The sequence below is a fragment of the Myiozetetes cayanensis genome, unplaced genomic scaffold (genome assembly GCF_022539395.1).
Source record: "Myiozetetes cayanensis isolate MyiCay16 unplaced genomic scaffold, myiCay2020 scf2-11, whole genome shotgun sequence".
NCBI lineage: Eukaryota > Metazoa > Chordata > Aves > Passeriformes > Tyrannidae > Myiozetetes > Myiozetetes cayanensis.
Genome location: NW_026087411.1, coordinates 61,415,245 through 61,442,153, shown reverse-complemented (window position 1 = coordinate 61,442,153; position 26,909 = coordinate 61,415,245). Strand labels below are relative to the sequence as shown.

The 26,909-nt window shown below is 41.0% G+C and overlaps 2 protein-coding genes across 10 annotated transcripts in view; one reads left to right on the top strand and one right to left on the bottom strand.

The window, feature by feature from the left end:
- Nucleotides 1-9,884: 9,884 nt before the first annotated feature.
- On the top strand, nt 9,885-21,018 carry RNF146 (ring finger protein 146). Of its 6 annotated transcripts, none has more exons than XM_050315981.1 (3): nt 9,885-10,040; nt 15,446-15,602; nt 19,256-21,018. In XM_050315981.1, the coding sequence occupies exon 3, from the start codon at nt 19,257-19,259 to the stop codon at nt 20,313-20,315; it is 1,059 nt and encodes a 352-aa protein (XP_050171938.1). In that variant the 5' UTR covers nt 9,885-10,040; nt 15,446-15,602; nt 19,256; the 3' UTR covers nt 20,316-21,018. The 6 variants fall into 6 exon arrangements, with proteins under 6 accessions (XP_050171938.1, XP_050171943.1, XP_050171939.1 ...); XM_050315982.1 differs by lacking the exon at nt 9,885-10,040 and adding an exon at nt 10,557-10,930; XM_050315983.1 differs by lacking the exon at nt 9,885-10,040 and adding an exon at nt 10,557-11,062.
- Nucleotides 21,019-21,077: 59 nt separating this feature from the next.
- Nucleotides 21,078-26,909, bottom strand: part of ECHDC1 (ethylmalonyl-CoA decarboxylase 1) — a 44,439-nt gene continuing 38,607 nt past the window's right edge. For all 4 annotated transcript variants that reach the window (XM_050315988.1, XM_050315987.1, XM_050315990.1 and 1 more), the window contains one exon: nt 21,078-26,292. In XM_050315988.1, the coding sequence (XP_050171945.1) occupies nt 25,887-26,292 (406 nt within the window). In that variant the 3' untranslated portion in view covers nt 21,078-25,886. The remainder of the gene's footprint in view (nt 26,293-26,909) is intronic.

The window sequence follows — 26,909 nt, the reverse complement described above, 5'->3', positions numbered from 1 at the left end:
CCTTTTCTAGCCTTACTGCTCACTCTTTAAGCCATTACAGTCTGCTTCAGCTTTGTTTCACTGTCCAGTTGTGTTGGAGCCTTGGATGAAATCATAAAAATAAATCTATGGCTGGTGTAATCCAGTGTCACTTCACTAGAACTCTAGGAGTTATATGCTCTTACAACAGCAGTGAATTTAATCTGGGATCAATGGAATAACATAGTACCAGCATCCAGCTCAAAAAGAATAATGGGGGCAGCTTTGAGCTCCCAGGTAAATAGATGCCACAAATTCAGCCCTCATATAAATTCAGGAATTTATGCTATTGATGAATTCAGTCTACTCATCTTGCCTTTCACATACTTGTGTAGTTTAAAGGCTATACATTATTCATTGCTGATGTAAGTGAAAGTCTGCTAAACTCCATGGAATGGCACTGAGCTCTGCTGGCTGTGAGTGTGTCCCCATGACACTGGGCAACACACTGCTAAAGTCAGTGGTGCTCAATGGTGACACAAAATGGAGACATGCAAAGTGACATTGTTCAGAGCTTGTTTCAAGGTTAATGGAAATTGTATAGCCATTTCCTTCACCTGAATTTAAAGAAGTCTAACAGAAATTCCTTGGAGAGAGGACAACAGTGAAGGAAGTGATCATTGTACAACTGAATTAATTAAATCAGTGAAACTAATTCTAGAGTAAAGTGCTACCCAGCAAGAAAAAGGGCCAGAACTGAGCCCAAAGTAACATCCTACTCAAAAATAGAAAAGGTGGTGAACTGAAACTCCGCATCTCTTTCTAATATGAACACCTCATGGGCTTTTATTAGCGCTGCTGGAAGTCAAGAAGCAAGAAAACTATACTCCACTGCTTTTTCCCCTAGCTTTCAAATCTCTACATAATTAGAACACTTCTAGAAATGCAGCTCATGTGAGGACTTAAACTGAAATAACAAAATGCTTGATCTATTTACCTTAGCCCTTTAAAAGACTCTTGAAAAGTAATGATGCATTAATACATCAGAAGTTTTTCAGGATTATAAAATGGATCTAAACCACAAAGAAACTCCAAGCTAACATTACAGATGTACCAAGAAACCCATTTCACTTAACAAGAAGCCCTAGAACAGCACTCTTAAATTCCAGTGAGACCAGTAATTATGAATGGTGCACACAAAGGCTGAGGTTGAGTCATTCCCAGCCAGGGTAGCACCACCACAAACCGAAGAAATTAATTTTATCTTGAGATCCTATCAACCAAGCTAAATAAAATTAAAAATGCAATAAAGAAAATACAAACAGATATAAGCTCATGCATACATAATAAATGTGATAATTTATTGTATACACAATAAATGGTAAGTAACCAGGGTTTGAAAACAACTGTTTTCCTCAGAGAGTCCCCTGATGACACTTAGGAACCTTGAGATGATTATGGTGTTAGCAGAATACTACCACTCTGTATTTTCCATCTTCAAAGGATTGTAACCAAAGAATACTCACAAGGTCCCTGTGAAACAGGTCAGTATTATAGTCCACCTCACAGGTAGTTAAACTGACCACTCATTTGGCATATTTGGGATTTAAAAGGTACTGTAATCCTTTTGTGAACTTTGCTTTTCTGCCTTCCATTTTCCTTTGCCTGCTCTCTTCCTTTGAGTCCAGAGAGGGAATATAGAATTGCTGCAGCTAATTTTTGTCATCCTGTGAAACCCACAGAACTGACTGCACTCAATCAGAACAATTAGGACTACTGCAGCTAACAGAATGAGCAGGAAATGACCAAAGTCGAGGGATTAAACATACAGAAGGAAAGGGCATTGCACTCTAGGCTGCAGAAAAAGCACCCCTTCTCTCTAGAGGTTTCAAGTCATTTCTCTTCTACTGGAGCACTTCTTCCTGATAAGTGGTATTTATAAAGCAGGGCAGCCTGCTCATGCCATTTCTAAACCAGTCTGGCAGCAGACTCAACCAGGATGTAGATTTGTCTCTATCTTCCCCCCCAGTGAAGATCTACACAGAAGTAAACTGCACTCTCATGTTTTCAAACCCTCCTCCATGCCCTTCTTCGGGAGAAGGCATAAAAGTTCACATGTGCCCTTGGGCCAACCCAAGCAGATTGCAGGCAGCAGGCAGTCAAACACACACAGGTACTCACTTGGGCAGTCTATGTTGATGGATCTAATGAAACTACTTGCAAAATTTAAGATTGTGTGTAAGTACTGGCCTGGGGGGGCTATGTGGGTAATCACAATTATTAAATTTTGACTGTATTATTTATTTTGCAAGCTGTGCAGGACATCCCTTTATCAGTGCTTATGGATGTTATTTCCCCTTACTGAATTTGTTAATTAAACTCTAAGATATGACAGGCACTACAGCATTACTGATTAATGCATGCCTCAGATCCTAAATAAATCCCATCAGCTCAAACTTCATGCCATTAAGAAATGCACTTTTCTGTGCTATTGCTGTCATATTGTCTGCGAACACTTCATAAGACAGATGCAAAAGCAAGTAGATAGTGTTGTTTCCATATGCAACATCATCTTTGCATTAACTGTCTCACTCTGTGTGGCTCTTAGATGTGACAGTCATCAAAACTGCAATTATAATAATTATTTAAGCATTGATTAAAATTGATTTGCTTTTAAGATTTTACCATAACAACTCCATCTTCTTTTCCTTCTTTATGGAGAAAAAACGGTGGAAGCCATAGAAAGAAACAACTTCTTATGGATGTTCACTTAGTCTACATTATTGGCATTTAAAAATTCAAATTATATTAAGAAGCATTTCTGCTTGAAATGTACTCTAAGCAGTACCTCATGGTAGAACTATTTCAACTGCATAGCTGAAAAGTATATTACAAGTCTGACCTAATCTTGCACTTTCTGTAGTATCAGTCATCATAGGCATCACACTGGGAGTGTACAGAGAGACACTAGACTTCAAAGGGGAACATTTACCCCAGATCTTTAATTTACATCATGCTGTTACTCCTCAGTCAAGAAAAAAAAAGAGATGCTGCCACACTACATGGCTACTTGTAGCCAAGATGAATGCCTCTTTTGGGTGCCATAGCTACTTATTCTCACTTTTCTGTGCCATAGCTCTATACATCTTCAGAAAATATCTTCTCTTGTTGGTCTTAAGTATTACAGAAATTGGTCTGTTCCCAGAGCCTCAAAACTGAGACCTGTTTTTGGGGGGCTCCCATTCTGCTGTGGAGATTGTAATGGAGGATGGTGCTGCACTTCTTTTCCTGTTTACTGCTTTAGTGCCATGCTGGGGAATTACACACCACACATTATGGTTATGCTCCTCACACTCTTCCCTCCTGAGATCTGCTTCGTCCCACACTTTATTTCCACTAATGGGGTAGAAAGGACACAGCATGTCAAACTCTGGGGAGAAGCATTTGCTCCAAGGGGAGCAAGGACTCAGCAGGATTAGGCTGTGCAGAACAGAGCCCTGCACTCTGAGTCCTTCTCCACAAAATTTCCTGCTACTGTGGAAACTTGTGACACTGTGAGAAATTGTTAAGGCAGCTTCAGATGATACTGTCCACCATAATGGGTCTCTCACCCAGAAGGCCACAGAATCTAAGCATGTGAGAGACCAAGACAATGCAGAAAGCACAAACCACCAAACAGCAAAGTAGTTTCTCAAAACTGGACACTTTTTTTTCTATAAAGCACAAAGAAAATTTTGGCCTCTATGTGGAACAGGAGAAATAAGATTTAATTATGTAATTTTATCTATAAATTTTGATCATGAGACCCTTTTCACACAAGTAAAGCCTAGAGGACAGAGTCATCCAGAGAAGTTTTAATTTTGAATTGAAAATTTTCAAACTTACAGTGTCATGAACTACTACATAACTATGTGAAAATATGTCCATTTAAGTTGCTGAACTGTTTATCCAAATGGAACAGCATAAAATGCTCCTGGTTCTTTTATAAAATAACAAAACTGTCTCACTTGTTAAACAAAATACTGGAGTGCTTGTTAGCTTGTATCTTATCTGTTAGAGGACTTTTATATTCTAAAATTGTAGTCTTACCAGGTCCTACCAAGAGCTCAGGCAAGGAAGATTTCTTGAGTCATGTCAGCCTTTTAATGGATTCAACAACAAAATTTTTCTCAGTTGCTAATATTCACATTTATATTTTTATAATTTCTGAGAAGAAATACTTACAGAGATTTTTTTGGAGGTCCTTTTCTCCTTGTTTTATTATTTTCTTACTTGTTTCCTAGTCTACATATTTTAAAATACATTTATAATTGTTAAAGGAGATCTGTTTCGATTGTGATATTGAGGCATTCAAAAATATTACTTGAAAAAATAAAAATATGCCCTCTAGTGTAAAAGTCGATGCTTGCATGACAAGTATACGGTAGTTCAGATAGGCATAACTAAAATTACAAACCTAAACTTGCACTGGTTCTGTCTCCGTAAGGCATTTACACCTATGGAGGACTCACCAGCAGGTAGCTCAGAGGGTCTGATGCACAGAGTTTGAAGACTTTGCTAACTTTCCAATAAAGTAGGGGTGTTTTCAAACATTTCAACACAGAGCTCCCCTTTTTAAAAATGTAATACTGAGTTAGAGGCCTAGCTACGTGCAGTTTCCCAGAAAACATAAGCACAGAAGCACTCAGCAAGTTTTGCCACTGCTTGCAAAAGGGGGGTCTGGTACAACAAGCAGCAGTTTTAGTTGTCAGGAACAGTGTTGCAGGCATTTCCTCTGTAAGCCAGGAGTCTGGTCAGTGCAATAGCTGGATCAGGAGAGACAGCAGTACCTACACTCTATCAAAAGTTTTTTTAAGAGTTCAGCTTCTCTATAGTTACCATATACCATCTAGTGCTTCAAAAGGAAATTGCAATTTCTAATTCACTATTCTTTAAATGAAAAGTGAAGAGGCCAACAATATATTTTTATAGTTTGCTTTTCTTTCACTAAAATAAATTATACTATGAGTGTACTACCTCTTCCTTGTGATTAACAGTTTTTCCACCTATCAAGGATCTTGTGATTCCAGCTAGTTTTCAAGATTTCATTTCTGAAGATGTATAATCATACAAAAATTTCATCTTCAATAAAGTTGAAATAAAGTCTGCCTTATAAATACAGACCTAAATTTTATATGTCATTATAAGTTAAGTCCTACAGGTGTGAAAATCAGGGGCAAACTTAAAAGAAACACAAAAACTAATTGTGCAATTTTTGTAAATGTCATTATTTTGAAGATCCCAAATAATTTTTTCTTCTAATACAAAGTTAGTATTCCTTGTTGATGGGGAGAAAGAGATTCTAGTGACGTTGAGACTAAGGCATTAGGGTTGCTGTCGGGAAAAGGCCTTAATCCTGGAAACTCTCTGCCTGGAAAACTAAAAGATTTAAACACACTGTATTGTAATGCAGTAATTGTTTTGGGGTGGGATTTTTCTGCTTGTCTGCATCACCATATGGATGACTTCAATTCAACAGCAACATATATTGTGATATGATTCTCACAGCTGGGATAATGGAAAAAGTCAATGTTTACTTATTGGCAGAAGAAAATTTTACCTTGTCTGCCAACTGGGGCAATAAAATAAATTTGTTTTGTATGCTGTGTGGACTTTTTTACTGCTACTAAATGAAAGCAAAACAATCATAATCTCTGCTTGGGAGTTCACAGACAGAATGGGTACAGATCCACCAAAAGTAACAGATTGAGAGAACTGAGAAAAAGAATTTACCCTCAGCTCCTCTTCTCCCACTTCTCCTTCTCAGCGTCGTTCAGCTTCCTGTTTTTAAAGCAAAATGGGGTTGTTTTCACAACTAACCAGCACAGTCCTTCCAAAGCTGTTAAATAACAGCATTTTTGGCAGAAGTTACTGCATATCTAGATTATGTAAGCAAAATACAGATATTACATGAGGTACAGTAGTTGCATTTTCATACGCCATAACTAACACTGTTTTGAATCTACAAATAGTGACTGAAAATCAGTTTAGCTGTAGTGCAGCAGGATGTAAGTGTAGATTGCTGAGACAGATGTGAACCTCAACAATTTCCAGCTTGTTAAAACGAAAACCACTTACAAACCCAAGGAGGCTTTGGACTCCCATCGATCGACTGATCGATGCTGTACATCACTAGCACAACTGCAATAGCATTTCAAGGAAGTTGAAGTGAATGCCATTTTGTCTCACTGACACCACCTTGGACACTGCCCTTGCACTCTTTGCCTGGCTGAAGAGAGCCAGGACTGCCAGGTGCCAGGGATAGAGAATGAGGGAGGCAGCCTGATGCTGGCTGCATGCTGCCTGAGGAGTCCCTGGCTAGTCCAACTTGCTGCCAGGCCACTCTGCACTGCAAGCATATTTAAAACATTTGTAGCACAGGGGACAAGCTTGTGTCTTGGCCTGTAGAAAACTACAAGTATCATTTGTAAAAAGAAATAATCCTGGGAAGGTTGTGTATTTTAGTCTTTGATGACTGTAAGGAATTTATCATTTCAATAAAAATGGCACTACAGTACGGGGAATCTCATGCTCTAGGACAGCTTAGAGGAAGGGAACGCAGTGAGTGATAAGCAACAGGCGTCCATGAAAGGAATGTGCCACTGAACCAAAATCAGGATTTGTGTTTAGTATATTTACATGTTGGAACTCAAATCTCAGCCCCTCTCTGGCTCCCTGCATGGAAGAGCCAAGGGTACACTTGCACTTGAGCAGAGTACTGTCACCTTTACACCTTCTCTGTTCAGTACAGAGGGTTTATTGAAGGTGCAGGAGCGTGGAATGGGTGTGATATCACACGTCATTCACTCTTGCTTCTAGTGCAACTTGCAGCAGTTCTGAGAACCTCCACACTAACTCCCCAAACTGCTTTGATATAAACTGACTCAAAACCACAGCAGAAGGAAACTGTTTTCTCCCCTCTCATCTTAACTGTACCAGTGCAGCAACTATTGAGTTCTTGATGAATATAAGACATTGGCACATCTGCAAAGGTTTATACAGTATCAAATACATTTGAAGAAGCAGAAAAAAATGCTTTATAAATAGAAAAACTGACATATGGATTAATAGTTCTCCATCATCAAAGCATCAGCAAAATAATAATGGTGAGACTGCAGACACTTAACAAAGGAAGTGGTGTCTTTTAAGAATTAATCTGGTGAATCTTTACTTTTCAATCCACTGCTTCAATTAATAATTTAGTGGCAAGCAAAAGACATAAATTCCACAGTGATGACGTTACAGACAACAATAAAAATAAACCAGGAGAAACATAGGAGACAATAGAACTGTGAAGCAAGCAGGGGTATAAAAGATTTAATTGAGGTGGCTTCAATTGTAACAGACAAGTACAAAGAAACACTAAAAAGGATATTTAAATAATACCCATTCTGACTGAAATAAGAGATGTTACTAAGGATTGATAATAGTGTAGGTAACATTTTAGAGGTATAATCTTACTAGAACTTAAGCAGAATTTCCGATGCCCTTATTCCAATTTATTCAAGTAGATACCTACATGCTCCTTCTTTCTTTAGCCTATTAAGGTACAATGCATTTAATTCTTTGGTTACTAGCTTTGGCACTATCTGATATTCCTTTAACTGCCATGCTTGTTCCATAACTCATGGAGTGTAAAATAAAATCTTTCGTTCACTAGTACATTTTCTTGGTCGATCTGCAGTTGCAGTGAAAGTCACAAACCTATCCAAACACAGCCATAGACTTCTTTCATACTAAGTACAAGTGTGCTGCTTCTCTTAAAGAGCTGCATGCAGTGAGAGTAGCTTTGGTTGAACTCTTTAGATCCCTTAAGAGCACAAGCCTGCTTTCCTTTTTTAGGTCAGATTCTAACAGAAACTGACAGGAATTTGGCCTCAATAGCTTCCACAGGATCAAGGTCTGGTTCAGTAAAGGATTAAGGCTATTGTTGCTGAGCACACACTGCCAGTAAGCAACCTTTTCTTCTCTCTAACCACTACTCTTCGACTCAGCCTCACACAGATCTCTTTAAATAGCAGCATAGGTTACTGTGTAAATGTTTGTCCTTGGATGCAAACATGTCATATTTATTAAACCCAGAGGTAATTATGGGTAGACCATTAGAAAACAGTAAGTAGTATAATCAAATGCATTTCTTTTAGTATTCCTGACTACATTTAGAATTTCATATTCTTGGAATTTTCATCTTTTATGTTCTCTGATGTTCTGATGCTTCTGCATGTTAAAATCAAAAATTGCAGCCAACAGTAACTTTAGGTCTAACAAGCCCTTTGCTAGACAGTTTGCACACTTAGTCATGTTGAAACATTTAATTTTCCATTTATGTACAATGAATACCTGGACACAAAGCCCCTCTCCCCCCATCTAAATGAATATCATTCCAGCCTAAATGATGTGTGGATTACTGTTTCCCATCCTGGTTTATTCAAAAGTTAATACAGCAGACTTCTCAAATATTCCTGACAACAGCAAGCAGCACAAGTCTCCTCCTTGCACTCCATCTAAGGTAGCAGCTCAGCTTTGAGACAGTTTGACCCCTTGAAGTCACATCTGGGTCACCCTCACTGTAGGAGGCCTCCAAAGCAGCCAAACCTCTACAGCCACCCAAACATGGCCCAGCAACGCACAGCAGCACAAGTCACTGGCCTGGTTAAGCTGGAGGAGTAACTTCACATGACTGTTGTGCCGTCGAAATTTCCAGGCAAATGAGCAGCAGAATGTGCTCCTGGAAAGGGCAGCAACTCTTCATGCTTCCTGCTGTATCCACTCTCTGGCCTCATCAGCGGGAACAGGCACAACTGCAATCTGCCTTCATGTCAGTGAAGCATGGCAGAGCTGTGCTAGTTCATCTCCCCCAGTGCTGCCACCAGACACTTGAATGATGAACCCCTAGGAAGCACGTCTGTCCACTTTCTGTACAGAAAGCTCCAGAGAATACACACACTGAGGTTCCCACCGCTTCCAGACCTTTCATCCCTGGAGGGTGTATTTGATTTTGTGTAGCAAGGTTTTGGTAGCTGGGAGGCTACAGGGGTGGCTTCTGTGAGAAGCTGGCAGCTGCTTTTCCTCTGTCTGATGGAGCCAATGCCAGACAGCTCCAAGATGGATCCGCTGCTGGCCAAGGCTGAGCCAGTCTGATAGTGGTAGCACCTCTGGGACACGTTTAAGAAGGCAAAAAGGTCTGCACAATGACAGCTTCAGCTGGAGAGAGGACTGAAAATAAGAGAGAGCAACAACTCTGCAGATACCAAGGTCAGTGAAGAGGGAGGGGGAGGAGGCGCTCCAGGTGCCAGAGCAGAGGTTCCTGTGCAGCTCCTGGTGCAGGCCATGGTGAGGCAGCTGTGCCCCTGGAGCCCATGGAGGTCCATGGCAGAGCAGAGACCCACCTGCAGACCCTGGAGGAACCCACAGCAGAGCAGGTTGTTCCTGAACACCTGCACCCTGAAAATCAGGAGTGGGAAGCCAGAAATCATCCTGGGAAAAAGGGGAGGGAAGGATGGTGTTTTAAGGTTTGTGTTTATTTGCCATCGTCCTGCTCTAATTTGACTGCAGTAACTCAATTTCCCCACGTCGAGTCAGTTTTGCCCATGACGGCAACTCTTGACTGATCTGTCCCTGTCCTGATCTCGACCCAGTAGCCTTTCACTACGTGCCGTCTTGCCTGCCCAGCTAAGGAGGGCAGTGACAGGGCGGCTTTGGAGAGCAGCTGGCGTCCAGCCAGAGCCAGCCCTCAACAAAGGCGGCACGATGTGGGCAGGGAGCCGGGGAGGCCCCGCCCGACCCCGCCAGCCGCGGGTCTCAGCTCTGACCCGCAGGGCCGGGCCGGGCGACCCCTCCACGGCCCCGCCCCCGGCGCGTCACAGTGGCGCGTTCGGCCGCCCTGTCCCGCGCGTGACGTCGGCGCGTCCCGCTGTCCCGGCAGGGGCCGCAGGGAGCGGCAGGTGGCGGCGGAGCCGAGCAGAGCAGAGCCCAGCAGAGCCGAGCCCAGCACAGCCGAGCCCAGCACAGCCCAGCGGCGCGGCCGTCCGGCGGCCCGGCGGGTAAGTCCCCGCGCTCGGCGGAGCGGGCGGGGGGAGGCGGCGGCTGCGGCCACCAACGGCCGCCGCGACAGCGCCCCCTGCGCGGCCGCCCGGGGCTGGGCCGGGCCGGGCCGGGCCGGCGCTGCCTCCCCGCCACCCCCCCCCGCCACCAGCGGGGAGCGGCCGAGCCGGAGCGGGCGGCGCGGCCTCCCCGCGCGGGTGGGTGCCCCGAACAAAGGGGCGGCGGAGCTGCGCTGCGCTGAGCGGGGCGCGGGGCGGCCGCCCGGCGGGCAGAGCCCTGCCCGGCATTGTTGTGGCGGCGGGGAGGGGGGGGGAGGGTGTCACCCCGCGCCGCCCCGCCCCGCCCGCGGGGTCACGTGCCGGCGGTGGGAGCCGCGGCGGCGGAGCCTTCCTTGGGAGCTTTTCCCTGGCCGCCTTCCCCGGCCCTCGCCCGGAGGGACCGGCAGGGAGAGCCGGGGCCACGGGCAGAAGCCTCCCGGTCCTTCGTGCCGCGCTGAATCCCTCCCGCAGAGCCGTGTGCCTGCGGGAGGCGGCGCCCCGGCGCCGGAGCGGGGCGAGGTGCGCGCCCCGACTTGGGCTGGGCGCCGTGGTGTTGGAGGTGTTTTCCAACCTGATGGATTCTGCGACTCCGTGACTTGGGGGTTCCGTTGTGTTGGGCAGTAAAATAGGTCACGAGCATTAGTAGTGGCGGCGTCACGCGTGGCGGAATCCCTGGCCGAGCCGGCGCGGCTCTAATTCCCAGGGCGATGTGCAGGGCTTTAGTGTGGCTCAGTCCCGCCGGGTGCCACCGCTGTGCCCGGCCGGCTTCGATCCCTGCCTGCGGCTGCTGAGCGGAGCCGCTTGGACACACGGACAGTCACGGGAGCGCAGCGCGGAGCACCCAGAGACAAGTAACTAAGTGTCCTTAATGGGAGTGCTTTTGTTTCTTTGTGCTTGAGCTTGTGCCACTGCTCAAGTGTTTGGATTTGCATCCCTTTGGAATGTTAAAATGGGACGTGAAAATGGGTCCCGCTTTTGGTGCGGTACGTGTTGCGGCCGCTGAAAAATCGTTGCAAAATATGAAGTAGATGGGAGTTTTTCGTAGGAACAAGACAATCGGAATGGTGAAATAGTTAAAAACAACTAAAACTGAGGGGGGGGTAGTCTTAGTACAACTTTTCTGCGTTACGACTGAGAAATACTGTAGGTTTTGTTACTGGTATGTGGTATGTATTGAAAGATTACACGGAGGAGCAGGGAGAAGAGCTTTAAACGTTTTGGTTTTCTCAGGTTTGTAATACTAAAAATCCCGTCTTGCTTGCTTTGTTAACTGCTGCCTCTGAACAGTGGGCTACTTAAAAATAGATTGTGAAGCATCTCTAAAAACACACTACTAAAAATTACAGCTTGTAATAGTATTGAAGGCACAGTGAAATCTTAATCTTCATTTGGTTGTCTTGAGTAAATCTTAAAGATTGAATGTTTTTGCAAGAACTTTCTTTATGGTTTTATGTGGTTAGAACTGTGGTTTCTTTCCAAGTATATCAGAGTGCTGGTTGTTTAAATCGCTATAATGCAAAATCTGTATTGAGTGAAAGAAAAAGTTGTGTTCTTGTTTCCTTCAAAATATATTGCATCAATTTAGATGTAATTGAATTGTCGTTTATTTAGAGAGCTGGAACTGCAGTATTTTTATAGCCTATTGAATAGTGGTCTCCTGGAAAAGTCTTTATATTGAAATTGATTTTTTTCCCTCTCTTCTGTGCATGTTAATCAAGTCTATATATAGGAAGATATGTACTTACTTCTGAAGCATTGATAACTTAGGATGAACCAGTCTCTGCTTCACTTCTTGCACACTGATTTTATTTGAGAAATGAACATTTTCTTTGTTAAATAGATTAAAATATTATATACGCTCAAAATTTACAATTAGTGTTTTGATTGTAGCAACTTTATTTTCAATACATACGTAGCATTTTAATACCAAAATGGTTGACTCTTCTGCACTTGACTTCTTTTGTGATTCATTTCCAGTTGCACATATAAATGTTGGGTTATTAATGTGTAATAAGGGATAAGGAATGACAGGCAACTTGAAGCCTTATCACGATCAACAATTCCTGAGGATTTTCTAAGTTTGAGAAATGGATACAGAAAGGTAGGCAAGAACAGGAAACAGGTTATTTATCTGTTGTGTTATCCAGTGCCAGGGACAGTTTTAAAAATATCTGATAAGACTCAGTACCTTCAGCTGGTACTGTATTGACAGTAGCAGACCTTCAGACAGGAGAGTAATTTTTCCTGTTAAATAAACCAGCCACCTTCTTTCTCCCCTCTGTTTGGTTCACGGTGACTTGGGGGAAAGGGCAGAGTTCTAGGGATCTTTTTCCCGTCCTACCCCCCTGTAATTGAGTTACAAATTAGGGAGCTTGATGGAAAAAAAATCCAAGTATTTTATTACAGAAGAGAATTTACTCTTACAAAGTAATACTGTAGCTGCTGAGTTTTCAAGTGAGGAAATGGTGAATTTGTGATAGATGTTTTAGCGTAATCTGTATGGAGTTGCTGAATTTGTGAGATTATCTGTCATTCGAAGTAGGACTCAAATGATAGTTTTGTCTGGTTTGGTTAAAAGCTGGTGTTAGCTGAATTTACCAATGGTTTGTGCTTGTTTGTTTTTAAAAAGCTAAGACTTTACTTACAGAGGAGGCTTAAGACTGTAGGTAACTTATCATCAACATTTAGGAGCCAGCTTGTTAAAAAATATTTATGTTCCTGGTTTTGTTCTTTTTTTAAAAAGTTTTTAAATAAAAGGTGGAAGAAGCTGGGCCTGATAACTTACTGGGCATGATAATTTGATAGGCACAGTTGACCGAACTGATGAGAAATGGTTTAATTCCATCTTGGCCGAGTAAAAACTTGACATTGTTCTTAAGGAGAACCTGAAGTCAGTTTTGGGAGATAGGTCGGTCTGGCGGGAAGTCCAGCGCTTCAGGATCTTAAAATTGCATTCAAGGGGACAAAGAGAGCAATTACGTGCTGGCTGAGCCTGTTTGGGAAGGGATGTTGCCCAATTTGAATTTTTGGTCCTGATGGCTGTCCTTCATCTGTTGCATCTTTAAAGTTTCAAAACAGGTGATACTTCAGAACAGGTGATAGGATGCAGGGACTTAGGAAGGGATACGTGCAGGTTTCTGCAGAGAGCGTTAACAGGAAAAAGAGAAAATTAATCGCTAAGTATAGAGCACAGCTCTTGCCCACTTGACTTCAAAGGAGGAGTCATCATGCAGGAAGGGGCACGTGTGTATAACCACAGGTGTTTGTCAGTCCGTTTAGTAGAATTTTCAAGACTGGCTTATTAAATAAATAACCACGTCATGAAACGTAGAGGTTACCTGATGTTAGTGTGTGAATTAATTCTTTTCAAGAGCTGTGCAGCAATTGGAAAGTTGCTCTGCCACAATCCTGTAATTATGCTTTAATTGGATTCTTCTAGGTATAATTACATACCTTGCATGCATTTTTATTTCCTAAGAAATCTCTCAGAACTGACTCAACCTTTTTCTGCCGTCTCCACATAACATTTGGTTATATGATGTGCTACCTTTAGTAGTGGATTGTGAGAGATAACAGATAAAAGGCTTCAGGTGATATGTACCAAAGTAACAGAAAGCCGGTTCCCAAGATGAAGGACTGATGAACACCACACCCACAGCATCAAGCTTGTTGCAGCTGTCTCTTTGATCTTAGAAAACATAGTATCTTGTCTCAACGGATTAGTGGAGCCATCATTTTAACGCGAATGCAGCTCTTGGTTTCAGATTGACTTGTGAAGAAAGGAAAGCTGCTAGAACGATGAGGGGAGAAAAGGTGTGGATAGGCTTGTTAATTTTTGCATTTTTTCCTTAGGAGCTCTTTCTAAAAATATCTGGACAGAACATTACATGGAGCTCAGCTATAAAGTAAATAACATATTTGAGTAATGTTTCTTACACTGAAGGCATCTGACCACTTAAGTCAGATGTTGTTAAGGATAAATGTTCAATCATTTGCTGAAGGACTGTAGCACAGAACACTATAATGCCCCATGTTCTTTCAGGGACTTATCACTCCTTGACTTAACTCTTACATGTCTAATCTGCACTGTATAAATGCTGAAATGATTTTTACTTGAGCAGATTGGAATCGAAGAGGTGTCATTCTGAGGTCTGCTTCAAATCATTCCTGTACATAATGCTTTGCAGCAACTGGAAATTGTAGTTCAAAATTTATGAATCATCCAGAAAGCTACAGTCCAGAAGGAGGATGCTACTCTGTGGCTCATCAGGTTTTTTTACAAAGGATTCCCTGAAAGTGGTTCTTTTAGATCAAGACCTTCCTGTTTAGGGGTGTGAGAATGCAAGAGTGAAATCTTGATGGTCTCCCTTCCTACTGGTTTCCAGTGATTATTATGTATTTGTGAACTGACTTGGCTCAGGTTCTGGTTGGTGACATACGCCAAACTTATGTGACTGACTTTATCTGCTACCCCGAAGAGGGCTGTATCTATCACCTCAGAGGTGTGGAGACCGAGTTGCATTGTTGTCCTCTTTTTCAGAGATCACATGCTTTTCCATTGATGAACCTCAGAGCCTTTCAGCACGTTTTAAAGAAATAAAGGAAGGTTCTAATCAATTTTTGCTGTTGTTTGTTTACCTGGTTAAGTATCAAATCTAGGTCATAGAGTTTGTTCATGGGCTGGTCTGAGAACATACATATGTAGATTTATAAAGAAAAAAGTGCTGAACGGTTCTGAGGTTCATTCATTAAATGAATGTGTGTGATCTCTGTAAAAGAGGACAAGGATGGAAGGATCTGAGCCTTGAAATATGGAGAGGACCCAGGGGAAATCAGCTATTCACATACGCTGTTTTTAACTCAAGCATCTCACTGTAGTCCCTGTTAAGAGACAACACACAAGTCTACATGGTCCTTTGGAATGATATGATATGGATACTTTTATAAACAGCTTTAGGAAGCCATTGTGACTTTTTAAATTGCGTAAATATAAGGGGTCATTTATCAGAGGTTAAATTTGCATAAACATAACATAGTCCTAACTTTGGTCTTGTTTCTCCTTTTGTGTACATGGTCACTGCATGGAAATGAGCAATTAACTTACTATAATCAAAAATAATTGCCTTTTATAGTACTTAAAAAAAGGATAATTTGCTTAACCCAGACATTAAAACAAAAACTGTGAGCCAAATTGATTATTGCAAAAAATAAAACAGAATTCTGATAATATTCTTATTGAAAATAGCCTGCATCAAGTAAATACAAGCGTAATAACTTCTTTTCTGTAACAGAACCATGGCATTGTATTTTGCTTGCTTGTACCTCTGGACAACATTGTAATGGTGGTATTATTTGCTTTCTGTTAGTTTGCAGAGAAGCTGAAACACTGTAGTGTACCACTGGGCAGGACAAGTCAGGAATGAGCCAGCCTTGGGAAGGAGGACCTGCCATCCTAGCTGGAGACGTCTGAAGAGAGGACATTTTAGTCTTGTGGCATGCTTCAGTAGAAATTATTCAGAAAAAGTAAGCTGTTGTTTTGTTAATGGACTTATACATGTCAGCTCCTTGATGGACTGTTTAGCTGCAGTTAGAATTTGCCTGGATTGAAATGCAAAAATACTCAGTTTTGAGGTGGTTTTCTGTGAACTTACTTTTCCTTCCAATAGAGTCCAAGAAGGCCTGGGGTGTTTTCATGTAGTTGTTATACATCACCTCTTCCATAATTTGTGTGTTGATGAAGGTCCCATAGTTTAGAAATTAAATGTATGTTTTAATACTAAAAATAAAAACTCATAAAAGAATAATAGAGAGATAGGTTGGATCTGGCAAGGTTTTGGACTAATTCCTTCTCAGTTGGCTTTAGGCTGTATTTATGTTAAAATGCAGAGTTCAGATGCTTATTGTTCCCTTATTTATACCTGAATTAAGGATCCTTCAAATAAAATTGTTTTTAGAATTTTCCCTTGTGTTTAATTAATGTTTAGCCTCACTGATCAATAGTGTGATTTTCTGTGTTGTCAGGAATGTCTTAAGGGAACCCAGTCCTCCAAAAAACAAAGCTTTCCTGTTTGATAACAGTTCTGATGTGAAACCTATTTTGATTAAACCACGTTATAAAATACTACTCTTAATTTCAGGAAAAATATTGTGTAGTCAGTTTTGTTTAGGTTTTAATGCAATGAAAGTGATTCCACAGCCATAATGTACAGAATAGCAGTCCTAGATGTTTTTTTTTCTGTTCTGAAGGATTACTCTTCAGTAAAAATCTATGTACATGTACATTCTCATACTAGCTTATAAACAAACTCTGTAACCTAGATTGGATTCTTAGAAAGGTAAACCAAAAAGGATTAATTAAGATCTTCCTTTAAAAACAAGAAGTGAGACAACATCAGTTTAGTTGATAGGAATCTTTAAGTGCATAATTGTATTGCATTCTGAGCACATGTGACTGCAGTTGTGCTTATCTTTTAAGAGTTTTATGTTCCTGAGTAGCACTTTTTTAGAGATAAGGGTTTGCTCCTCCAGCTCTATTCATTGTATGCATAACATTTTCCTTAGAGTCATTAAGAAATCACATAGGAATTTCAAGATAAGACATTTATTCATTTTCATATCCTGCATTATTGTCTTCATCTAGTAAGGAATCAAAGATCCCTCAAATTAATGGGTGACTGAGCACAGTTCAAATGTTATAATTTTGTGCTTTCAGTGAGTAGGTGAAAACTTTTAACTCTTCTTTTAGATTACCTTGGTTAGTTAGTAAACTATCTTTAGTTTAGCTCATGGCATCAGAATTTTGTTTATCAAAGTGCATTGCCTTTGTAACCCCTGCATTGCATTTAAATCACCTCCAAAATCTTAATTATGATACGTGACTTTTATAGAAGTTAGTTACCTATAGGTTGTTCTGATCTTTTCTTTGAGTCTGAAAAGGATAACCTTATAAAGGATATTCAGGGAGAAAGCAGCCTTTTGTAAAACTGTAGCATGAAAGTAAAAATCTCTGCTGCTGTGGCTTTTTGCACAGTAGTATCTCCCTATGGGGGCACTTGAAAATACAGATCCTTTACCTCAGCCACGATTAGTGCAAATTAATCAATACATGGATTTCTGTCAGCTCCTCTGTTGTGAAATACTGGTTGGGTTGTGTTCATGGGTATTTTGAAATCTCAGTAGATTTTCTTCTCCCCTTTTTCTAATAAGTTTCTCATTATAAGCCCCTAGTTTTGCTAGTAAAAATCTATTTATTATAAAAATATAACCTCAAAAGTGTGAGGCTTCCAAAAAGCAACTTGTTCGCAACATTGTTAGCATGGATCTCACATAGAGATGTGTACTGTGGAGTGAAAACATAGTTACCAGCTGGTAGGTAATGCTGTGTCTGCATCTGGCTTGCTGATTTAAGAACTACTAGGCAGATTTGTCATTAATCTCAGAGAAAGAAATTCAGATACAAAACTGAAACATAGGTGGATGCAATTATGTGCTACTTCGGGAAAAATATTTGAGCCGTAGAGCTTTTAAAAGAATTATTTGATAAAAAAGGATTAAAGAGGCATCGGTCTTTCAAGAGGAAATTATAGTGATAGAAGGGAACAGACAGCATACAGAAATATATTTTTAAGTAAACAGCATATAATACATTATTGTAAAGATAAATGCAGATACTGAAGCTTTTTTTTTTTTTAATCTTTGCGTGTATTTATAAGATTTTTAAAGCAGTGGAGGCTTTTGCAGTAATACTAGGCATTTTCTCTTGAGGTAACACATTCTGCTAGAAATGTGTGTAACATTAGAACAGACTGTCCAGGGAGGCTGTGGTATCTCCATCCTTGACCTTTTCAAAAAAACTCAGCTAGACAAAGTCACGGCTGATCTAATATAGTACTGGTGTTGGTGCCATGTTGGGCAGGAGACTGGACTACATGATCTCTGAAGGTCCCTTCTGACCCACGTGCCTGTGGTAGTTTTCCATGAACTATTCCTAGCTGCCTGTACAACAAAGACTACTTTCACTGAAAGGCTGTTTTGTTGAGTATCAGTCTCAAAGTTCCTTGGGGATTTAAATGAAAAAAGGCACCTTTTTAGGCCCTGTTCCCCAAAGCCCATTCTTCTCCCTCATTTGATATCTGGTGTTTGGTTTTGACTGCTAATAAGTAAAAGGAAAATTACCATGAAACAGACTGTGAAAGATTGCCATGGCAAAAGTGTAGTTGAGAAGGCATTTGCATATTTAGGCTAAAATTTTTCAACTACTTAAATCCTACACAGTGCCAAAGTGACACAGTTTTGCATTCCCCGTTCTCTTACAGTTACAAAATCATCTTTAATGACAGAAATAAGATATGGCCAGAGAAAGTAAAGTCAATGACTTGACAAGCCAATCAAGTCAGAATTGTGTGTCTGCTGGAATATACTGCTGCTTCTGCTGATCTGCAGTGATACCTTTCAAGAGGCACTCAGATATATCAGGGAGTTCACTTGATGTTTAGAAAGAAGGAATCCAAGGTATTTTTGAAAAGGCTGCCTGAGTTTTTCAGTCTGGTTCTTTCTGCAGCCCTGTGGTGGTTCTGAGCCCAGTTTGAGAGACAGTGGACCATGGTGCATGGGAACTAAGAAACAGAGTTGGGGAATACTTCAGCTGGGTGCTGTTGCCAGGCATACTTTCTACTGTGTAAACCTAGTCTGAGGTACTGTTCAGGCAATCCCTTAATCAAATGGAGGATCACCAGTAGTCTGAAGAGAGGTTGTTTTAAGTTCAATGTTTGCAGTTAGGTCACCTCTTGAGGAGAGAACCAGAGTTTCTTTAAATTTCCTGAGGAGGCACCAAAGTAACTGGTTGGCTGAAGGTTCATTAGTCAACACTGCTTCAGCAAACAAATAGACGAAACGCCACAATTTGTTTTCTAACTTGGTGTGTTAACATGGTGAAAATTAAACAGATAAAAGATTGGTAATCAGCAAAAGAAATTCTCCCAGTACTTGATTTAGTCTGTCACTTCAGGAAACAGACTGTAAACCTATCAATTTCTTTGAGTTAAGCTTCATAAATGGTAACTTACCTTAAATTAAGGTAAGCATCTCATTTTGTGGATATTGAGGTCAAATGTGATGCAAGCTGCCAGTTTAAGTTGACTCAATAAACTGATTTAAATCTCTTTGATCCTCTGCAGGATGGCTGGCTGTGGTGAAATAGATCATTCAATCAACATGCTTCCCACAAACAGGAAGACAAACGAGTCATGTACTAATGCAGCACCTTCCCTGCCAGTCCCCGAATGTGCTATCTGTCTGCAAACATGTGTCCATCCTGTAAGTCTGCCTTGTAAACATGTTTTCTGCTATCTGTGTGTGAAGGGAGCTTCTTGGCTTGGGAAACGATGTGCACTCTGCCGGCAGGAGATTCCTGAGGATTTTCTTGACAAGCCAACCTTATTGTCACCTGAAGAACTCAAAGCAGCAAGCAGAGGCAATGGAGAATATGCTTGGTACTATGAGGGTAGAAATGGTTGGTGGCAGTATGATGAACGTACCAGCAGAGAGCTGGAAGATGCCTTTGCCAAGGGTAAAAAGAGCACTGAAATGCTAATTGCTGGGTTTTTATATGTAGCGGATCTTGAAAATATGGTACAGTATAGGAGAAATGAGCATGGACGTCGCAGAAAAATAAAACGGGACATAATAGATATACCAAAGAAGGGAGTGGCTGGGCTGAGGCTGGACTGTGACACTAACACTGTCAACCTGGCAAGAGAGAGCTCCGCCGACGGTGCAGACAGCACACTGACTCCAGGGGCTGCAGCTGTGCAGCCTCTAGCACCCATTTCTGTGAGGCCCCTGCCATCACTGGATGGTCAGCTGTTGAGTCCTTCAACGCCATCACCTGATGCAAGTAATTCTCTAGAGAACTCTTTTGCCCACTTGCAAATAAATGGAGACAGTATGGCTGAGAGGAGTCATAGGGGAGAGGGAGAAGAAGACCACGAATCATCGTCTTCTGGTAGGATGCCAGCCCCCGACACCTCTGTTGAGGAGACCGAATCGGATGCCAGCAGCGATAGCGAGGATGTGTCTGCCCACATTCAGCACCACTCGTCCTCTGTCCAGCAGAGACACTTGAATGCCAGTGCAAACCAGTCAGGAGCAGATAGACCAGTGGCAGGGGGTGGGGTGGTAAACACAAGTGTAAGATCTAGAAGGCCAGATGGACAGTGCACAGTCACTGAAGTTTAAATCTAGAGCCATGCAAAAAAAAACTCACTTGTAATTTTCTGTAAATTTCCTGTCCACATTGGCATCACACTCAACCTAGCAGTGTGTTTGGTGGGAGGGTGGGGTGAAGGGGAGAAACAGATTTGGCCTGTTTTAACTTAAGTTTCTTAACATGTCTCAGCTGGAAGATTCTTAACTATAGGAAACTGGGTTGTCCTGTTAATGGTTTGAAAGCTGCTTAGCAATGCTCAGTTTTCTTGAGAATGTCTTGTGTTTATTTTGTAGCATTTTCCCCTGGAGATACTCTATCCCTCTTTAGCCAATGTATATCTACTGTACAACTTGAATTGTCTTCATTACCTGACTGTTGCATTAAGTGTCTTACTACTTTCTGCATGGATTGATGTATGAAAAGAACACTAAAGCAATGTGGAATCAGGCAAGGTGTTGAGTGTGAAGCAGGATGCTTAATTTAATGTGAGAAAATAGATGTGAGTTTGAAGTTAAAATGTGTTTTTGCTAGACAAGAGCAATCATTTACTTTCTTTCAATGGAAATGTAAAAATGCTGTTAACTTGTGTTGCAAATCCTATACGCTCTCCATGGCTTTTTCACTGGCTTTGCCATCTAGTCCTTGTAGTTTTGTTTTTGAAGTCTTTCTTGATCTGTCTCATTTTTGTTACAGGATTTATAATTTAATAAAACTACATTTTATCAGTAACAATCTCTGATATGTTTCCAGTTTAATTGAACTTTACTGGAGGAATTTCAAAGAAAATTATCATAAAACAGCTTCCTATTTTTGCCAAAAGAGAGGACTGGCTCTGAGTGGCATCCTGAAGTTCTTGCATCCCTGACTGGCTGTCTCTCAAACACAGCGCTGTAGGAGTATCGTCTTTTCTACTGAAAAGTCATGAGTTGCAGGCTTAATGCTCACAGACAACACACATTTCTCATCTGAAGAGCTGATTAACTCACTTCACTATTGATGGTGGGCAGAAGTATCACACACAACCTTAGCAGCAGAAATACTGAAATAAAAGAGCAGAAGTTACCAAAGTTGACCCTGCAACAAAGGACATGGATATTAAGGATGGTATTGCTGTTTATCTGTTCATAGCAAAACTAGTGGCAGCACAGGAGTAGTTTGTGCATGTACTAGCAATCTAGGAGCTGCATTTCTACAAATGGACTTCGGTGTATCACAGAATGGTAGAAGCCAGATCTTGAAAAGCAGAGCTTGTCTTTTCTGTCTGTGGCAGTTGTTTTACATTTTTTTTTCAAAGTGAGAAACAGCATTAGTTGATTCTGGATTCAACCTTTATAATCAAGCTAATTAAACTCCAATTCTTAGAGTATGTATCCCTGAATGGAAAGGGACAGTAGCTGATCTACAGCTACTACAGATCTTGAAACAATAGTTGCTTTAGACAAACCACCATTTGAATGGAATTAAAAGGGCCAATTTTTAAAGATGCTAGATTTAAACTTCTAAAATGTTCTTCTTACTGTAGTGATGGCTGACACGTCTAATCTTGGACAAAGCTGTGCCAGCACTCTTGTTTGTTTCCTCTGCCTACAGGTAAGATCAGGGGGTCAGGAAAGTGCAGAGGAGACTAGGATGAAATAAGATTTCCTTCTTTCTTAGCTACGAATAGATGCTCTTGATCACAGATTTTTACTATCATCTTTCAGTTCCATAAGAAAATAAGCCAGTAACATGGACTTGGGAAGGAAACAGGATGGAATGGTTTTTTCTCTGTTGCTAGCTATTTTATTTCTCTGTTTTGAGTTAGCACACAGTGGTTCTAATCAAAGTCTGACTTTGTGCTGCAAAGACCTTCAGTAAGAACACTTCTGTTATGTACACACATTTTACTTTATGTGAGGGGTATGTGTTGAAGAAATCAAGAAGTTATATACAAGAACTTGACTCACTATATACCTAATTTCAGGATTTTCAGCCCAAACAATCTACGAATAGTTTCATCAGTGATTATCCTTGGGTTTTTTAACCAAAGTAGAGGCAGACCTCTGTTCAGCCCCCCCACCCATGATGCTGCTTTTGGCTCCTGCTGGCTGACTGCAGCTATGAAGTACTAAAATTAGTTAAAGAAAGGCTAGTGAGAGATTAATAGCCAATCATCAGAGTGGTAAATGCACTCCCCAGATCAAGATAGGAAAAAGTAGTAACTGGTAATTCCCATCTTATATTTAAACCATTACTTTCAGCAGGAGACATGTTCTCTGTATATTTTAGCAAAGCCACAGCCACACTGCATTTTGTGGTTTTCTGTAATCCCATGCATTAAGTGATTTTCAACTTGTACAGCACAGCCAGAGAAATGCACAGTGGAGCAAAAGGGAAAAGGAAATTTAAATACTACGTAATCTACAGGAATCCTATGTCATGGAAAAAAAAAAATCAGATACTGATCCAAGCATTCTGCAAGAACATCTTGCTTATCTAGATTGACTATTTGCTTAGTATATTTCTATCAACAGCAAATAAGATAGAAGTATTCATATTGCTAAAAGTGATCTCCAGTACCCAACCCTTAAATGCTTGGTGCAGAATCCAAACCCCATTAAGCCCTCAGCATGATCCACTACACAGAGGAAAGAACAAGATGGGCATTTCACAATGTAATAGGAAACTTAGTTTGCTGAGAAGGGAGCTGGCAAACTAGCCCCTAGGAAGTAAAAAAGCTAGCATGCTATTTAATTAGGAGACTGGGACTATTAATTTTGATGTTTCTAATTTATTTTGTGCATTTAGAGCTTGTTTGGTTTTAAGCAATTTCAGAAGGGGAGGAAAATCTGAAAGGAAGCTTGTAGTCTTTAATAATTGTAAAGAAAATACAAATGCTTATCAGCTGCTGGTTACAGGTATTTGTCAATTTAAGATGATAAGTATTCTATGAAATAAAGCATTTAGCTTTCAAAGGGGAAAACAGGATTCCATTTCATCTCAGTTTGGAGATCTCATCCTAGCACTCATGGTCGTTTACTTGGGCTGGTTTTCCTATGAAGGGCTCTAAAATAGCTTTTAAAATAGAAAATAGACCAGAGAATATGGTATTAGACTACTCACAAAATTCTTGATCAAAACCTGTGATGATCTTCAGAATGTCCTGTACCTATGTTTGGCATATTTATGATATCAACAAAATGAGTTTCCGTAATCCTTTCTGTCTGAACATGTCTTGTTCTGTATTACTTAAATATTTGTCCTGTTTTCTTAGAAGCAAACGTTGACCTTTGATACAAGTGAGAGAGGGTGGCTGGGGAAATGCATTTGCTGAAATGAGAAATAAACTCATTGTTTACAAATCAAAATGGTAAGAGATCCCCAATAGGTGCACATACTGAGTTTCACTTACTGGCAGCACACATCTGGTTCAAAATGTGAAGGAAACCAAAATCTGCTTTTTTGCTACAATTTCCTCCTTTTCAAGTTCATATCACCCAGTACACAGTACATTTATGAGTCTAATACACTAAAGAAAAAAAAAGATTCAAGAGTCTTACTCAGGTTCTAAGCAATTTTCACACCCGTTTAAAAAATGTAATTACTGTATTAGTAATGGCAAATCTATTCTTGCTACTAGCAAAGACATAACCAGTTGCCCTTTAAAGCAGTTTTTTTTTGACTCACATCAATGTGATGTGCTATTGCTGCAAAAAGTTGGATGAGTACGGACTGGAGCGTGCTTTGAAGGTTCAGTGATGCTGGCAGTCTGGAGTCCCTCATGAGTCTTGAGGAACTTCATAAAAAGCAGAATAGTTTCATTACTAAACAGTCAAGTGCTGCCCGACTATATTAAAACATTCATACCTGTGAAGAAACAGGTTTGAAGTATTTTAGGGCACAGGAAAGAATACAGCTACACAGGGGACTAACAACTGAGCTATTGAATAAAAAGGGGCAGGGGGAGAAAGAGGCACATACCAGAACACTATCTCCTCATGTTCTCATTCCTATCTCTTCTCTAACCTGAAAATAAAAATTGAACTTTATGTTTGGGGAAGAGAGATTTGAAATCGTTCTCCATCAATGTTTCAGATATTAAGGCAAAGATGCAGGATCTACAGGGTGGAGGCAAGTTCCTTATCTTCTCTGAGGTGCCAAGTCAAAACACATCCTCTTCTTCAGCATTTCTCTTGATTGCTTCACGCTCCTTGCTGTTAAAACCATATAGTAAAACATCCCCAGCAGATCACAGCATCCGCTCAAAACCTGCAGAATCTTAACAGGCAATCCAAGCCAAATTCCCATCATCGATTTGTCCCCAAATCCTCAAACATGTAGTTACCTTATTGTCTAAAACTCAAGAATCCTGCCACACTGTAGAAATTGTAACATGGATTTCCATCCAAGAAATTGCCTTCTTTTCCTAGGGGACCTTTTTCTATCATCTGGAGCTAGTTATGCCTGGTCAGGCCAAGCACCCAGCCCAAACTTTCCTCCTTAACATGCTCCCATGGAGTACTTGGGTCCTGGGCTCAGATCTCAGTCCCTGCTGGATTTAGAGACAAGTGTATCCTAACCAACAGTACATGAAACTCTCAGTCACAGATATGTCTGTATGGTTTTGCTCTCATAGATGTTTAATTTTAAGAAGCATGTGCCAAAGTAGGGACTCTGTCAGTTTCTACTTTCTAAAGGGGAAACCCTCCCCAATGATTTCTCTAATTACTTGAATAGTCACTGCCATGAAGTGGAGACTCAGTTCCAAATCTGATCAGCCCAAATATGCCCTACCAGAAAAAATGCTCTGAAGAAAGATATAGACAAATCCACACACAAGTCTTACCAGGATGCTGAAGTACTCTGACACTCAGTCAGTTAAGGACATCCCATTTGGGAGCATGATACGTCATGTCCTTCCAGGATTTCAACTAGATTCTATGTAAAGAACCAGGTCACCAGCTTTGCACAGGTCCAGCATATGGGCATGTGTAGGTAGTTGATTCCTTGAGCAGTAAGAACACACCTAAATGCATTTAAAAACCTGAATCAGTGTCAGTGAACGAGGGCTAGGAGGTCTCAGTACGTTAAAGCTTCTTCTGTAAAAACACCATTAAAATTGAAGTATCCTTGAATAGTGAAGAACTGACTGGAGATGAAAAAATAAAAACTATCACTAGTTATCACCCTTTCCAAGCTGTTTAAAGACATTGATCTCATGTTGGAGAACTCATATTTTGCAGCTTTAGATGCACCTGTTCCGCAAATAAATAAACCTTATAACTTTCAAGTAATTAATTTCCATACCAGTTAGAAAAAATTAACTCCAAAGAAAATAATCTTCAGCTTCATTCCAAAAGAATTATAGTTCTATTCTCAGCACAATATTTACCTTTACATACTAATTTCACTAATCTCTATTCAGTGGGTGATTAGGACAGTAAAGAATCTGCCAGGGATTTCTCTGTGGTTGCACACCAAATATGTCTGCCTGAAGTGAATGGCAGGAATGTTAATGCCAGTTTTAAATGGGCAAGTCCTTAAATGATTCAAGTTTAATGCCTGCTTTAGTGAAAGCTTTGTTTGCAAAAAGGCCAAGAACATTTCTTATGCATTGACCATCATTTATGTTTTGGTCTTCTAACCAATGCCTGCAAATTGGCAGGCCCACCCCATACAGTTCCGAAAATGTCCTTCTCTGTCCTTAGGGCATCTTCCAATGGGAGCTCTCTTCCTGCTGTCACCACCTTTTTCACAGCCTGAATCACACTGACTGGACCCTCTGTGTACTGGCTCAGCCAGGCTCGGGCTTCTTCTAAGGCTGTGGTTTCGTCTGAAGATGACAGGGTGTGTTCTGAGAATCCCAGGCGCAAAGCTTTCTCAGGGTCCACCCGGGTGGCCCCGCTCAGCAGCTGCAGGGCTGCCCCACTGCCCACGATCCGCACCAGCCGGGCTGCTCCTCCCCAGCCTGGCACCAGACCCATGTGCTTGTGGACAAACCGAATTTCACTTCCAGGCGTCATCAACCTGCCAATGAAGAACAAACACACAGAGGTCAGTCCATGCATAACATTCATTTGCAGCTCCACAGCACTTAACTTTCTATTTTCTCCTCTGCTCTGCTTCCAAAGGCTGATACAACTTGACAGCCTGCTGATTACAGCCAGAGCTGGAGTATCTTCATTTTTACATCACAAAGTGCCTTACAGTGCAGCATTTGGTCCTTCTCAAAATTAGATACATAGGCTACTACAAGTAAAGGTGCTTAGTGCCCACACTGATACCTGAAGTCAGTTCTAAAAAGTGTTGAAAACAGAGCTGCAGACATTTATGCACAGTGCCAACACTGCCTTGCTAATTCATACCTAAAGCAACAGGGTATTGGGTAAAAACTAATCAAACTAATGTACAAAACATTTCTCAAGAGGATGAATTGTGGTCTTAGTACTGATGTGCACTGGGAGGGTTCTGTCTGCTTGATTACAGCACAGGAGGGACTTTTCTGTTCCATATTTTTGAGGATCCATGTGAGTTTCATTTCTAACTGCTCACTACAGCAAGGGAAATCAGGATGGATGCTCAACTCATAGGTCACAGCTTATAAGAGAATTGCTTTCTATTTATGCTTGCAATGTGTAATAAAA